The sequence below is a fragment of the Pimephales promelas genome, chromosome 3, assembly GCF_988280905.1.
Source record: "Pimephales promelas chromosome 3, fPimPro1.hap1.1, whole genome shotgun sequence".
Classification (NCBI taxonomy): domain Eukaryota; kingdom Metazoa; phylum Chordata; class Actinopteri; order Cypriniformes; family Leuciscidae; genus Pimephales; species Pimephales promelas.
This window is the reverse complement of record NC_142771.1, coordinates 11,244,311-11,257,041: the sequence shown is the minus strand read 5'-3', so window position 1 is coordinate 11,257,041 and position 12,731 is coordinate 11,244,311. Positions and strand designations below refer to the sequence as shown.

Genomic DNA, 12,731 nt, shown 5'->3' with positions numbered 1-12,731 from the left:
TGAGTCTCTGTGTCTGAGTCTGTGTGTCTGAGTCTCAGTCTGATTTCAATTTGAAAATTGAAATTGAGTCTGTGTCTGAGTCTCTGTGTCTGTGTGTCAGTCTGTGTGTCTGAGTCTATTTGTGTGTGTGTGTGTGTGTGTGTGTGTGTGTGTGTGTGTGTGTGTGTGTGTGTGTGTGTGTGTGTGTGTGTGTGTGTGTGTGTGTGTGTGTGTGTGTGTGTGTGTCAAAGATGATGGCCCATTTTAGCTGAAACCATGTTGCCCATTTTACCTTAGTGGGTTAAGGTAAATTGGGCCGCCAAGAAAAACATCACTTTTACAAAAAATATGTTTATATACCAAACTAACAACACTTTTTCTGATTAATGCCATCGAGACAGACAGCATGCATAGTTTTTTTATGAGCATGTTTGTTTTTTTATTGATGTATCATCCTTATAATAGTTCAGTGCAATTTGGTATGCCAGGCTACTTACCATGCAGCTTTCTGGTGTAGTCTCGATTTGAATTATTCCCCCGCCCACCATAGCAACCATAAACCAATCTTATCGCCTGTTATTTGTCAAGCACAGTTATGACAACAGTTTGAAATCCTTTGCAGTCATTGGCTCTAAATTCCAGAGGAGCTGGGACCACCAAACCTTAAATGGCCCATTTTACCTGATGGCCCATTTTACCTGATATCACCCTATAGCCTACATGGGTTATCTCTCAACTGAGATGCATTACAAAAAGTAGGCTAGATTTCTAGGTTGCTAGATTGCTAGGTTTCTAAAACAAATCCTAGAAATATCCTATTTAGCTACGACACTGGCATAAAATAACTTTATTAAATTATAGTATATTATTAAATAATATTAACTTTATGGATCATGGGCCTTTTTAGAGAAACTCTAGAGAAGACATCACTATATTTACCAAATTTTTAATTAAAACATTTTAAAACATTTAACATGCTAAATTACATAATAAACAATGCATGAATATGATTGATTTGATTAATTGAAAGTTAGCATATAGAGGCCATATATTGACAATTTTATCCACCAGATATAATCACCCTGAAAATGAGGAGAAATGTTACAAATTTCCCTGCTCCTTTTAAAATAAATAGCTACATGAAATTAAATATATAGTATTAAAACAAAAAATCAGAAGTGTTCTGCATATGCTCCCTAAAAAAATAAATCCTTCCCATTATAAACTGACATAAAAATTGAAACTTTTAATGATCTCCATCATCACATTTGGACTAAGTTATTCGTTTAATGTTTTAAAGTGCTCTATATATATCAGTTTTTGTTTCAATGAGCTCCGCCATCTTGATGTGACCACCATGTAGGCTACATTTAAATAGCCTATAAAATATTAATAAAAAAACTATAGTTTTAAAATACCAATACACATTCAGAAAGCCATTTGAGATGGATTAACCAATAGAAAAAAACAAAGAATCAACTGATGTTTGGAATCTGATAGATAGCTAAACAAAAAGGTCATGCAATTTAAAGGTCAGCTTTAAAATGTTATTTGCATTCTCAGTTTATTTCTTTGTCATAACTGTATAAATGTTGAGGTGTTTGGTTATACAGATCTTAAAGGGGAGGAGCAGACAGAAGCTTCTTACCCGTGTAATCTTCTCCTGATCAATCTGTCCATCACTGAGCTCTTCTTCCACCGCACCGACTGTACTACAGCACCGCGTGAGTATAAACAACAGATCTCTCATTCTGCTCCTAAAATTAGCAGCTGTTAGTCTTCTAAGTTTTACCAAAAAACGACTTAATCTAAAGTGACCAACCATTTTTCAATTAATGGAAATGAGCCTCTATTTCTTGGCATGTCATGTGGAGGGGTGTAGATGTGTCAACAAAGGACAGATAACAAATATCAAAGTGCATAACTTGTCAAAATGCATCAGTGAATTATAAAACGTTTTGTTTATTCACACATATGCAAATATGTATTAGAAAACTAGGTGTTCCCATTTAGAGTAATCCACCTATCATTATTATTTTATGGCATAATGTGTCAAATACAGGCTACAAAAAAAATAGCACATTCAAGCACTGACAGCAGCTGTAATTTTTCACATATGATAAATCGAGATTAAATGTTATAATGCTATATTATTATTATCATTATTATTCTCCATTACTTTTAAGTCAGCATGAAATGGAAATGGCTATAGTCTTTTCTTCCCTATGTGACGTGTGAGTGAAACGGCTTCTCGGACAAGAACAAATGGGACAGGCTTGATTTTGTCAATGGGGAATTGATTGGATGGTTGTGGTTTCCTATTGGCTGATCTCATGCGAGTTACAGGTTGCCCCGCCCTCACGCTAGTAAACAAGTAAACACATTATCAGAGAAGGGGAAGTTGTTTTGATTTAAAGGGTTAGTTCACCCAAGTCATTAATTACTCACCCCCATGCTGTACCAACCCCGTAAGACCTTCGTTCATCTTCGGAACACAAATAAAGATATTTTTGATTAAATTTGAGAGCTGTATAACAATGATAAGTTGCGGTTGCTGCTTAAATTGCCACGAGGGGGCAGTGCGAGTCAAATGTGTGTAAGTGTTAACGTATCCACATGTCCTGCTGTACTCAGGAATCTCATGTACAAATGTATGGGTAGACTAGCAGAGTCACATAACAGCATCATCAAAACACTAGTGAATCCGGCATTGAGTGCTGTTAGGTTCACTTCTGGTTTGTGGAATCATTGGCGTTTTAGTTTGTATGTTAACATTTGAACACTTTTTTGTATGTATTGCAGAATACTGACTATGTAGTCATCTTATAGAACTCTGTTCTTTTCTCTTCCTTTTTTTCTCTCTCTCTCTCTTTCTTCTTTTTCTTTTTAATGCACTTTGTAATATTATGGTATATGTATAGGGCTATGGACCATCTTGTGTGTCCTGAATAAAGATTATCTATCTATCTATCTAACTACCACATTGGCTGCCTAAGAGACTGGCTCTTGACGGCCCAGAAAGTCAATGAAGAAAATGTTTAAATATCCCAAGTGACTACCGTGGCTTAACTATAAGTTTATCAAGCGACGAGAATACTTTTTGTGCGAAAAAACAAACAAAAATAACGAGTTTATTCGACTATTCTTCCTTGTTGGCCTGAAACGAGACTTCCTTAGATTTCCACGACGCATGCGCGAGAACTGAACTAAAGTAGTTGAAGGAGATCGCAATTCTCGCGCATGCGTCGTGGAAATCGTATTGAAGTCTCGTAGTCGAATTAAGTCGTTATTTTTGTTTGTTTTTTCGCACAAAAAGTATTTGCGTCGCTTGATAATATAGTTGAGCCACGGTAGTCACTTGGGATATTTAAACATTTTCTTCATTGACTTTCTGGGCCGTCAAGAGGCAGTCCCTTAGGAGCCAATGTGGTAGTTATACAGCTCTCAAATTTAATCAAAAATATCTTTATTTGTGTTCCGAAGACGAACGAAGGTCTTACGGGGTTGGTACAGCATGGGGGTGAGTAATTAATGACTTAATTTTCATTTTTGGGTGAACTAACCCTTTAAGATGAGTACACTTGAAAAAAAAATGTGGACAGGTAAATAATTTATAATAAAATAAACAAATAAATAATACTCCATTTTGATTTCATTTAAAAATGAAAGCCTTACCTGAGTGCCAACCATCCCTTTGCGCCTTTATGGTGATTTTGCCAACTGGTCTGTATTTACCAGCTTGTGGCGATGGCTTCGATCAACCACTTAAAATGTTCAACATTCAGCATATTCCTTTCTGTTGCAGATCATGCTGCTCTCGCCGGCGGCCGAGCGGAGTCAGGACGGCTTGCTGTCGGTCCTGTGCGAGATTCTGGAGAATCAGTCTCACCGTGAGCTGTTTGGCCTTGAGTTGGGATCCGGCACGGGCCAGCATGTGGTGCGCTTCGCTCAAGAAATGCCCTTTGTCACATGGCAGCCGTCAGACATCAAGGAGGAATCCCGAAACAGGTGCACAGGCTGATGTCTTTACTGTGCTATTATACATCTCTTAAATCCACTCTTAAAAATAAAGGTTCTTTATTGGCATTTATGGTTCCATGAAGAGCATCCATGAATTTTTCCATTCCACAAAAGGTTCTTTATAGTGGAAAAAGGTTCTTTAGATTTTTAAAGTTCCCCTGAAGTCAATAATTTCATCCCTTTAAACTCATCATCAAAATGAAAAAAATTCTTAATGCCTTAAAATATCTTGAATGTAACTTTAGTTTAGACCCTTGCCTCGTTTAGTATACGCGGTTATTTGAATATGCAAATGAGCCCCGCCTCCACTCACTCACTCCAGCTCAGAGATCCACTGGTTGATGATCACATGTTGATCTGATTGGTTACAAGGTAGTTTGTGTCAGAAACACCAGCAATTTCAAACCGTGTTTTTGAGACTGGTTCACTGCAGTTTTAAGGAGGAAATACTCAGCAATGCTGTCGACTTATATATTTACACACGGTTTTACACACATATAGACCCACATAGTAACATTAAAAGCTGGATTTTCACCACAGGGGGACTTTAAAATATTCTTCACACTTGTTTGAATGTTTTTTGAGGGACCAAAAATGTTTTTCTATCTGACACCACTGTGAAAATCCAGTTTTGGAGCCATATTTTCAAGTGTTATGGAATGATGTGTGTTTTGAGCGTAACGTTACTCTGCTGCAGTATCAGAGCTTACATTGGGGCCACTAAGGTAAAGACGGCACTGGAGCCGGTGCATCTGGACGCCAGTGAACCCTGGGAGAAATGGGCAGGACTGCCACAAAGCTCCTGTGACATTATCATAGCGATCAACCTGCTCCAGTACAGCCCCTTCAGCACTGCACAGGTATGACACACACATATACTGATCTCTGCGTATACACAGGTTTACATGTGAAAACACAGAGGATGAATTTCCCCTAAACAGGGTCTTGAAACTCTGGACAGTCCTGCAGCCTTCTTCATCATGATTGCACTAATCAAATATCCTACAAAACGGGAATAATATGTACTATATTAAAGTAAATTTCAGAAGTTTGGGGTTGATATGTTGTTTTAAGAATATTTCTGAAAGAAGTCTCTTATGTTCACCAAGGCTGCATTTATTTGATCAAAAATACAATTTTACAAATGTAAACTTGATTTTGTCAATGGGGAATTGAATGGATGGTTGTGGTTTGCTATTGGCTGATCTCATGTGAGTGACAGGTTGCCCCGCCCACACGCCAGCAAACACATCATCAGAGAAGAGGTGTTGCTTTTGTCTGTCACCGTCCCACAGGTGGGACGTTTGCCACTATATTTTTAAAACAATAATATCTTAGTAAATACCTTAAATAATATTGACAAACTATATATCATTTGAAAGCTTACAATCTCTAGTTTCTATATTTGGTGACTGATTTTCAAAATATATTACAGAGGAGCCATAATTTATCAATATAAAACAAGAATATTTTCATACTCATAAGGCGTGTTCAGACCTTTATTTTAAAATAGCAGTAAACATGAAAAATCATGAAAAAATGGTAGATACCTCAGTTTGTTTTCATGGCAAAAGTTCAAAAGATAGAATCCATTCAATTATTTTGGAAAAAAAGGTCTGAAAAGTTTGAAATATCAAGAAAAAAAATAATAAATTCACCATTTGTGACGTGTCAGCTAGCTATGACTTACATGCGTGTTCTTTGTATGTGTTTCTTAGAGGTTCAATTCATATCAAAATCTGCCAAACTTCCCATGCTACTTCTTAATAGGATCTACTTCAGAAATTGTATGAAAATTGTGGAAATAATGGTTCATATCACTCAAAACACGAATGGAAATGCAGGCGCCCTTATATGGGCAGTAATGGATTCTGATTGTGCCCTAGTGAAAAAGTTTGGTACTGCGCTCAAACAAAATCTTACTGAAAGCTCATTTTTTGAGATATCAACCTAAAATTTGAAACACAACTTGTTCAGATTTTTGGCTTTGATCTTTCTGCCGTTTTAGAGTAGCCCAGGTTTTGAAAATATATATTTTATGTAAAATATGAATAATTAATATTTTTACATTGTACATTTCCATAAACTCAAACTTCTATAACTTTTTTTCTGTTTCACTTTCTTAATTTATTTCACTTCTACAAAAATCTGCCAAATGTCTTCTTTAAAACAAGACCAATCATATGTCTATATTCCAAAGCATTCTTGAATTACAACCATTTAAGTTCGAAATGTGCATTTTCATGTCTATTCAAAAAAGAGGGGGGGTGACAGTTAACAGGTTAAAGATTACAAGGCTCATTCGTTTAAAAAAAATAAATAAAGATGTGCATAAATAAATCGGTCATAAATACTGAAATATTTCATAAAAAACAAGAACTGTCAAATTTGATTTCATGGTGACATTAATGTAATCCACAGGGTGTGTTTAAAGGATCTGGGCATGTACTGAAACAGAACGGCCTTCTAATGACTTACGGAGTGAGTTAATCTCATTTTCTACATGTTGTCTAATATATTTTTAATTAACAACTCAGTTATAATCGCTTTTAATGCAAAATCTCAGTAACCGTGTGGATTTAATGTCTCTCAGCCGTACGCGATCAATGGCACCATCACTCCCGTCTGCAATGAACACCTGGACCAGACGTTACGCCAGATGTGGGTTTCCACAATCTTATTTCAAGATTCAATATACTGGTAGCCTTTTTGTTGAGGTATTGGATGAAATATGCAGAGCAGACGGTGTTTCAGGTGCACTGCTTAATCCTGTCATTAGGAATCCGGAGTGGGGTCTTCCCGACATCGATGTGCTCCGACAGCTGGCCTTCAGTAACGGGATGAGGATGGAACGAATGGTGAGGGACGCTCAATCACATGATGCTTTTTAATGTGTTCCTTTACGTTTAGTGTGTCATGTGTATGTTCGTACATGTATAAGATCTGCACAGTGACAAAGCTCAGTTGACAGGTTTCATGCGATTCACTGATTCTTATTGATTGAAAAAGCCTTAAAGGGTTAGTTCACCCAAAAATGAAAATTCTGTCAGTATTTACTCACCCTCATGTTGTTCCAACCCCGTAAGACCTTCGTTCATCTTCGGAACACAAATTAAGATATTTAAGATATTAAGATCACTCCTGCATACTAGTCCATAGGCTTCTTGAGGGAACGACTCTTGCTGGCATCGAAAAGTCATTAAAGACATCGTTAAAATAGTCCAAGTGACTTCAGTGGCTCAATTTTAACTTAGTAACCGTGAGTCAGGTTACTAGTTTAATAGCGTAAGCTTCTGTTATTGTACGTCACACACATCACACACACATGACCAGCGTCGGCCAATAGTGAGCCTACGTGTGACGTAGCTCTACACAATGACACTACGTTAACTGACTACAGGCCCATGGAGAAGGAAGTGAATAGTTGAAATAAAGTCGTTATTTTTGTTTGTTTTTGCGCACAAAAGTGTTCTCGTCGCTTGATAAAGTTAAAATTGAGCCACTGTAGTCACTTGGACTATTTTAACGATGTCTTTAATGACTTTTCGATGCCAGCAAGAGTCATTCCCTCAAGAAGCCTATGGACTAGTATGCAGGAGTGATCTTAATATCTTAAATATCTTAATTTGTGTTGCGAAGATGAACGAAGGTCTTACGGGGTTGGAACAACACGAGGGTGAGTAAATACTGACAGAATTTTCATTTTTGGGTGAACTAACCCTTTAAGACAGAATTTAATAACCTGTAATTTGCTTGATTATTCAACAGATTGAGATGCCTGAGAGCAACAAATGCCTTGTCTTCAGAAGACTGTAGTAAATCGGATGACAAAACGGATCCGGTTTCCAGGATAAAAGTTCAGTTTCACATTCGGTCACTACTGTAAAACACACAAACCGCACGGATTTACATTGTTTTATTGTGCACATACAAGAAAAGAAACATTTCCACTAACGTATGACCAATAAAAGAACGAGATATTTATTAAATATGATTTTAAAATGACTTTTTTTTTAAGATGAAGCAGATCAGTATGGAACAAAGGTGATATCAAAGGGGTTACAGAAGTCACCGGTTGTGTGTGTGTGTTACAAACATGCACCGTTCAAATCATCCAAAAGCTGTCCATCTCTCCTCAATCCATCCACAACCACAGTCTGTTAAAAATAGACTTTGTCTGCCATTGAATTGATGCTCAATCCTACACTGCGATTAATTGGTAATGAAACTACGGCTTTTGAGATGAATGATTCGTCTGGTTCTGAACCCCTGGCTGATCCACATCGAGCAAAGATGTCTGGCGAACTTACATGCAGCACTTGGAAACACCAGCCCGTTTATCTGGATCTATTCCCTTGGTGATATGCAAATGGCAGTAAAGCTGACATCTCATTGGCTGTTCATTATATGACAGAAGCCAAAGTGCGCGGCATCTACCGTATAAATCATAAGCGAGGATTCCACAACACTGATCCTAAACTCAGAGCTTCTGAAATATTTCTAGAACTGCAGACGATGGTCACGTGATCTGGAAAACGGTGTGTGACGCCTCAGTGACCTCTGCTAAAGCCAGCAAGTCTCGTATTCGAATAAAACAAATGGCTGTTACATATTCACTCATGCAAACACATTTTAAGAAAATATGAGACAAAGGATGGTTATGTCGTCTTTTTAAATCATATCGTGTTTCTCTCTCTATAGTACGAATGACTAACTTCGCGTAAGCTTGGTTTTATTAGGAAAAACTACATTTGAAAAAAATCTAGAGAGAGGAAAGATAGAAGTAGGGTGAATCTCACAAAGATGTCAAGGTCACGTTTTAATGGAAGCTCATTTCCGCTACATACTTTGGTAAATCATAATTATGACATTACAAATGATGAGATACAATTTTGATGTAAAAAGTCAAATTAACTTTTTAACATCATAATTTCAACTTGATTATGATTCAAAATAAACAACTTTTAAATGTGATCGAGAAATAGTAATAATTATGATAAAAAGTCTCAATTGATGTAAAAAGATCGTCACAATTTTAACTTTTTAGCAACTTTTTAACCCAATTATTACTTGAAATTTGATGAGATATTGATAAATTGAGATATTTACAATATGTAGTCTCGTAATTTCAACATTAAACATTACATTTTTTAATTTTAATCTCATAATTAATCTCAAATCTCATCTTTAATCTCAAAAGCATGAGCATCTTATGTGGTGGAAATGGGCTTCCATAAACAATAAAGAATTTTTTATTTTTTATTTATTTAGGACCATTAAGAATTGTATGCATTATTTTCATGACATTAAATACATTTCCCCCCAAAATTTTTATCAATGTGTCAAGATGAGTTTTTGTAATTCCCATAATTGTCAATAGTGAGTCTTATTACAGTCTCTTTTAAAAACTGAAATCAGTATAAAGGCAGAATAATAAATATTACAATTGTGTATAACTACTTTACAGTTGAAATAATACACAAATTTTGTGCATTACAACAATAAGAATGGGGTGAGAAGACAAGTTTAATTGTGGTAACTAATGTCATAATACCCCAAAAGGGCTTGGTTTTCTTTATGGAATGGGTTTGTTTGTTTTGGGGGTAAAATGTGACCCAGACATTGGGTTTTGTGAGATTCATCCAGCTGAGAGACAAAGGTTCCCCACCAGCTCCATCTGTAGCCTCTCCTCCTTCGTTTAAAGAGACAGGGAAGGGAGAGGGACTCAGACGGCCAGATGCTTTTACTTGTATTTGTACACCTTCAACACTTGTGGAGCGAGAGCAGGTGAGGATAATGACCCCAGAACCGGCAGGGTGCGGGAGGGTTGGATGTAGTGTGCTGGACCTGGCGGGTGAAGGCATATGATGAGCGATCAGTCGAATGAAATGAGCTGAGCCTCTGCACTGCCCGGAGGAGCCTGCGGGTGCTGCTGCTGTTGGGATTGCTGCTGCGGACCACCAGGGGGAGCCATCTGTTCAAAAACATCAACAAACAGTTGACAGTGTAAACATACTGTGTCTACTGCACATTTTTGGTAAATGTGATCACAAGTCCACAAGACGGTACAGAAATTTTAAAAATGTGACGATACTAGCATTTTGAGCATTGTTAAACGAATTCTTAAACACCTCTGGTTGGCCATTGTGTTCACTCGCTCAACATATAGGTCTACAATAATTGGCTATGGCCAATTAGAGACCAATACGTTGAGCTTGTGAACGCAAAAGCCAATCAGAGACATGCATGCTGAGCACGAGAATGCAATGGCCAATCAGAGACATGCATGTTGAGTGCGTGAATGCAATGGCCAATCAGACACATGCATGTTGAGCGCGTGAATGCAATGGCCAATCAGACACATGCATGTTGAGTGCGTGAATGCAATGGCCAATCAGAGACATGCATGCTGAGCACGAGAATGCAATGGCCAATCAGACACATGCATGTTGAGCGCGTGAATGCAATGGCCAATCAGAGACATGCATGTTGAGCACGAGAATGCAATGGCCAATCAGAGACATGCATGTTGAGTGCGTGAATGCAATGGCCAATCAGAGACATGCATGTTGAGCACGAGAATGCAATGGCCAATCAGAGACATGCATGCTGAGCACGAGAATGCAATGGCCAATCAGACACATGCATGTTGAGTGCGTGAATGCAATGGCCAATCAGAGACATGCATGTTGAGCATGTGAATGCAATGGCCAATCAGAGACATGCATGCTGAGTGCGTGAATGCAATGGCCAATCAGAGACATGCATGCTGAGCACGAGAATGCAATGGCCAATCAGACACATGCATGTTGAGCATGTGAATGTAATGGCCAATCACAGACATATTGAGTGTGTGAACGCAATGATAAACCAGGTCTTTAAGAATCCGTTCAACAGTGCTCAAAATGCTAGAGAGAAATGTTGGCAGTCACATTTTTAAAATTTCAATACTGACTTAGTACCGAAGTTGGTACGTATGACAACACTACCATAAGTTATAATATGTCTAAGATGTGTAAACCATACACTCAAAAGTAGTATGCGAGTATGCTATTCCACACAATGCTATTAACCATAAAACCTCTGACCTGCTGGTACATGGGCTGCTGCCCAGGCATGTAGGATTGTTGGGGAGGCATGTTGGGGTCTTGTCCTGGAAGAGCGCTCATCATATTCTGCAACAGAAATCAAACTTTACATCCTGTATGGTTTTTGGAAAGGATATCAGATCTGAGAAGTCCAGGTTTAATGCAAGCCACGAATGTGCTCTGATGTAGTAAAGCTTACCTGCATGTTGTATGGCTGGTGGTAGCCCATGTAGGCAACACCATTGGTGGGGGGAGCCTGGGACATAGGGGGCAAACTCTGAGCTTGGGACACCACGTTCTAGAGAAACAACATGTAAACATTAAGAACCAACATTCAACCTTTATGCTACACAAAGCGAGTACGTTACAAATAGTGTTTGGTAAAGTTTTGTTCACACATCAACTAAGCAACAGAATAAAAGAATAATTATTGACATTTGAGAATCCATATCAGTTCATTGAAGTGAGAATCGAATAAAATCTGCCCGAGTACTTGTAAAGCAGTAAAAGAACAAGATAGTTTTAGGTAAATGTAAGGCTTTGATTGTGAGCGTGATGTCCTGACCTGGTAGCCCTGCGTGGGTGTGGGCTGGTAGTTAGTGTAGGCAGGGGTGGTTGTGGGAGGGGCTTGTCCAGGGGCGACTGGCTGCCCGCTGGTGCCTGCAGGCTGATACATGTAAGCCATGTTGGGATCTAAAAAAACAATGGACAGAGAATCTATTAATGAATAATAAATAAAAAAGTAGCATATTAGAAGCTGATCTAGTTAAATCGTTAACAAAAGGTAGAGGATGTTTGGGTGACCTGCGGGCATGGCCTGGTACGGGCCACCAGCAGACGTCTGTCCGGGCTGGTTCATGTAGACTCCATGCATGGGCGACCCTTCCACTGAACCAGCAGGACTGAACGTGCCTGGGTAACTGGGAGGGCCAGCGGGGGGGTACACCACCCCTCCGGCCACGTTAGGAGGCAGCGACTGCATCTGCAAACAGAACATTACAAACAAGGCTGCAACAACTAATCCATCAAATCAGTGAGAATGACAACAATCAGAATCTCATTATCAATTAATTGCGTCTGTACATTTTAAAGCTACACTGTGTACCTCTTTTAGTTTATTCTTAGATAAAAACACTTAGTTCTTACAAAAATATATGTGCTCATTAATGTATATTTACTCCGTTAAAGTAATAAAGTATTCTCGTGAGTGTATGATATGCCATTGAAAATACATACGGGTAAGGGGTTCTATTGTCGGTCGCCATGTTTCCCCTCCATCTTGAAAGTACATTAGCCAAAGAGGGACATACCCGTTAATTCAAGCTTCGCCTTTAGCGTTTACATCTGAGTTAACACTCATGGACAAGGTCGAACTGGAAGCCATGTTAATCTTGGACTACTTTGGCCACCGTAGGAGTTAAAACAAAATCGGAATCGAGAGGAACAGAAACTAATATTTACTGGATGGTCATATACCTTTTCACCGCTAGATGGGGGTAAAAATCACACAGTGTAGCTTTAAGTCCAGTGATTATTTCCATTTTGCACATTTTGAAGATAAGGATTTATCGTGTATTGACCCATTATTTACATTAAGCTATGCATGAGGGGAAAAAAAGTATACCTTTAGATGACAAGCAATCA

General features: G+C 38.3%; 2 protein-coding genes across 15 annotated transcripts in view; one reads left to right on the top strand and one right to left on the bottom strand.

Annotated features, from left to right (window-relative positions):
- The first annotated feature begins 1,600 nt into the window (after nt 1-1,600).
- Nucleotides 1,601-8,729, top strand: LOC120473045 (methyltransferase-like 26 B). Its single transcript, XM_039662663.2, has 7 exons — nt 1,601-1,703; nt 3,785-3,987; nt 4,697-4,859; nt 6,421-6,480; nt 6,593-6,660; nt 6,779-6,857; nt 7,768-8,729. Exons 2-7 carry the CDS (start codon nt 3,788-3,790, stop codon nt 7,813-7,815), a joined length of 618 nt encoding a protein of 205 aa, XP_039518597.2. The 5' UTR covers nt 1,601-1,703; nt 3,785-3,787; the 3' UTR covers nt 7,816-8,729.
- hgs (hepatocyte growth factor-regulated tyrosine kinase substrate) overlaps nt 7,900-12,731 on the bottom strand; it is a 24,588-nt gene continuing 19,756 nt past the window's right edge. For all 14 annotated transcript variants that reach the window (XM_039662650.2, XM_039662651.2, XM_089128216.1 and 11 more), the window contains 5 exons: nt 11,892-12,069; nt 11,653-11,780; nt 11,287-11,385; nt 11,088-11,174; nt 7,900-9,973 (listed from right to left, as the gene is read on the bottom strand). In XM_039662650.2, coding sequence (XP_039518584.1) covers nt 9,875-9,973; nt 11,088-11,174; nt 11,287-11,385; nt 11,653-11,780; nt 11,892-12,069 — 591 coding nt within the window. In that variant the 3' untranslated portion in view covers nt 7,900-9,874. The remainder of the gene's footprint in view (nt 9,974-11,087; nt 11,175-11,286; nt 11,386-11,652; nt 11,781-11,891; nt 12,070-12,731) is intronic.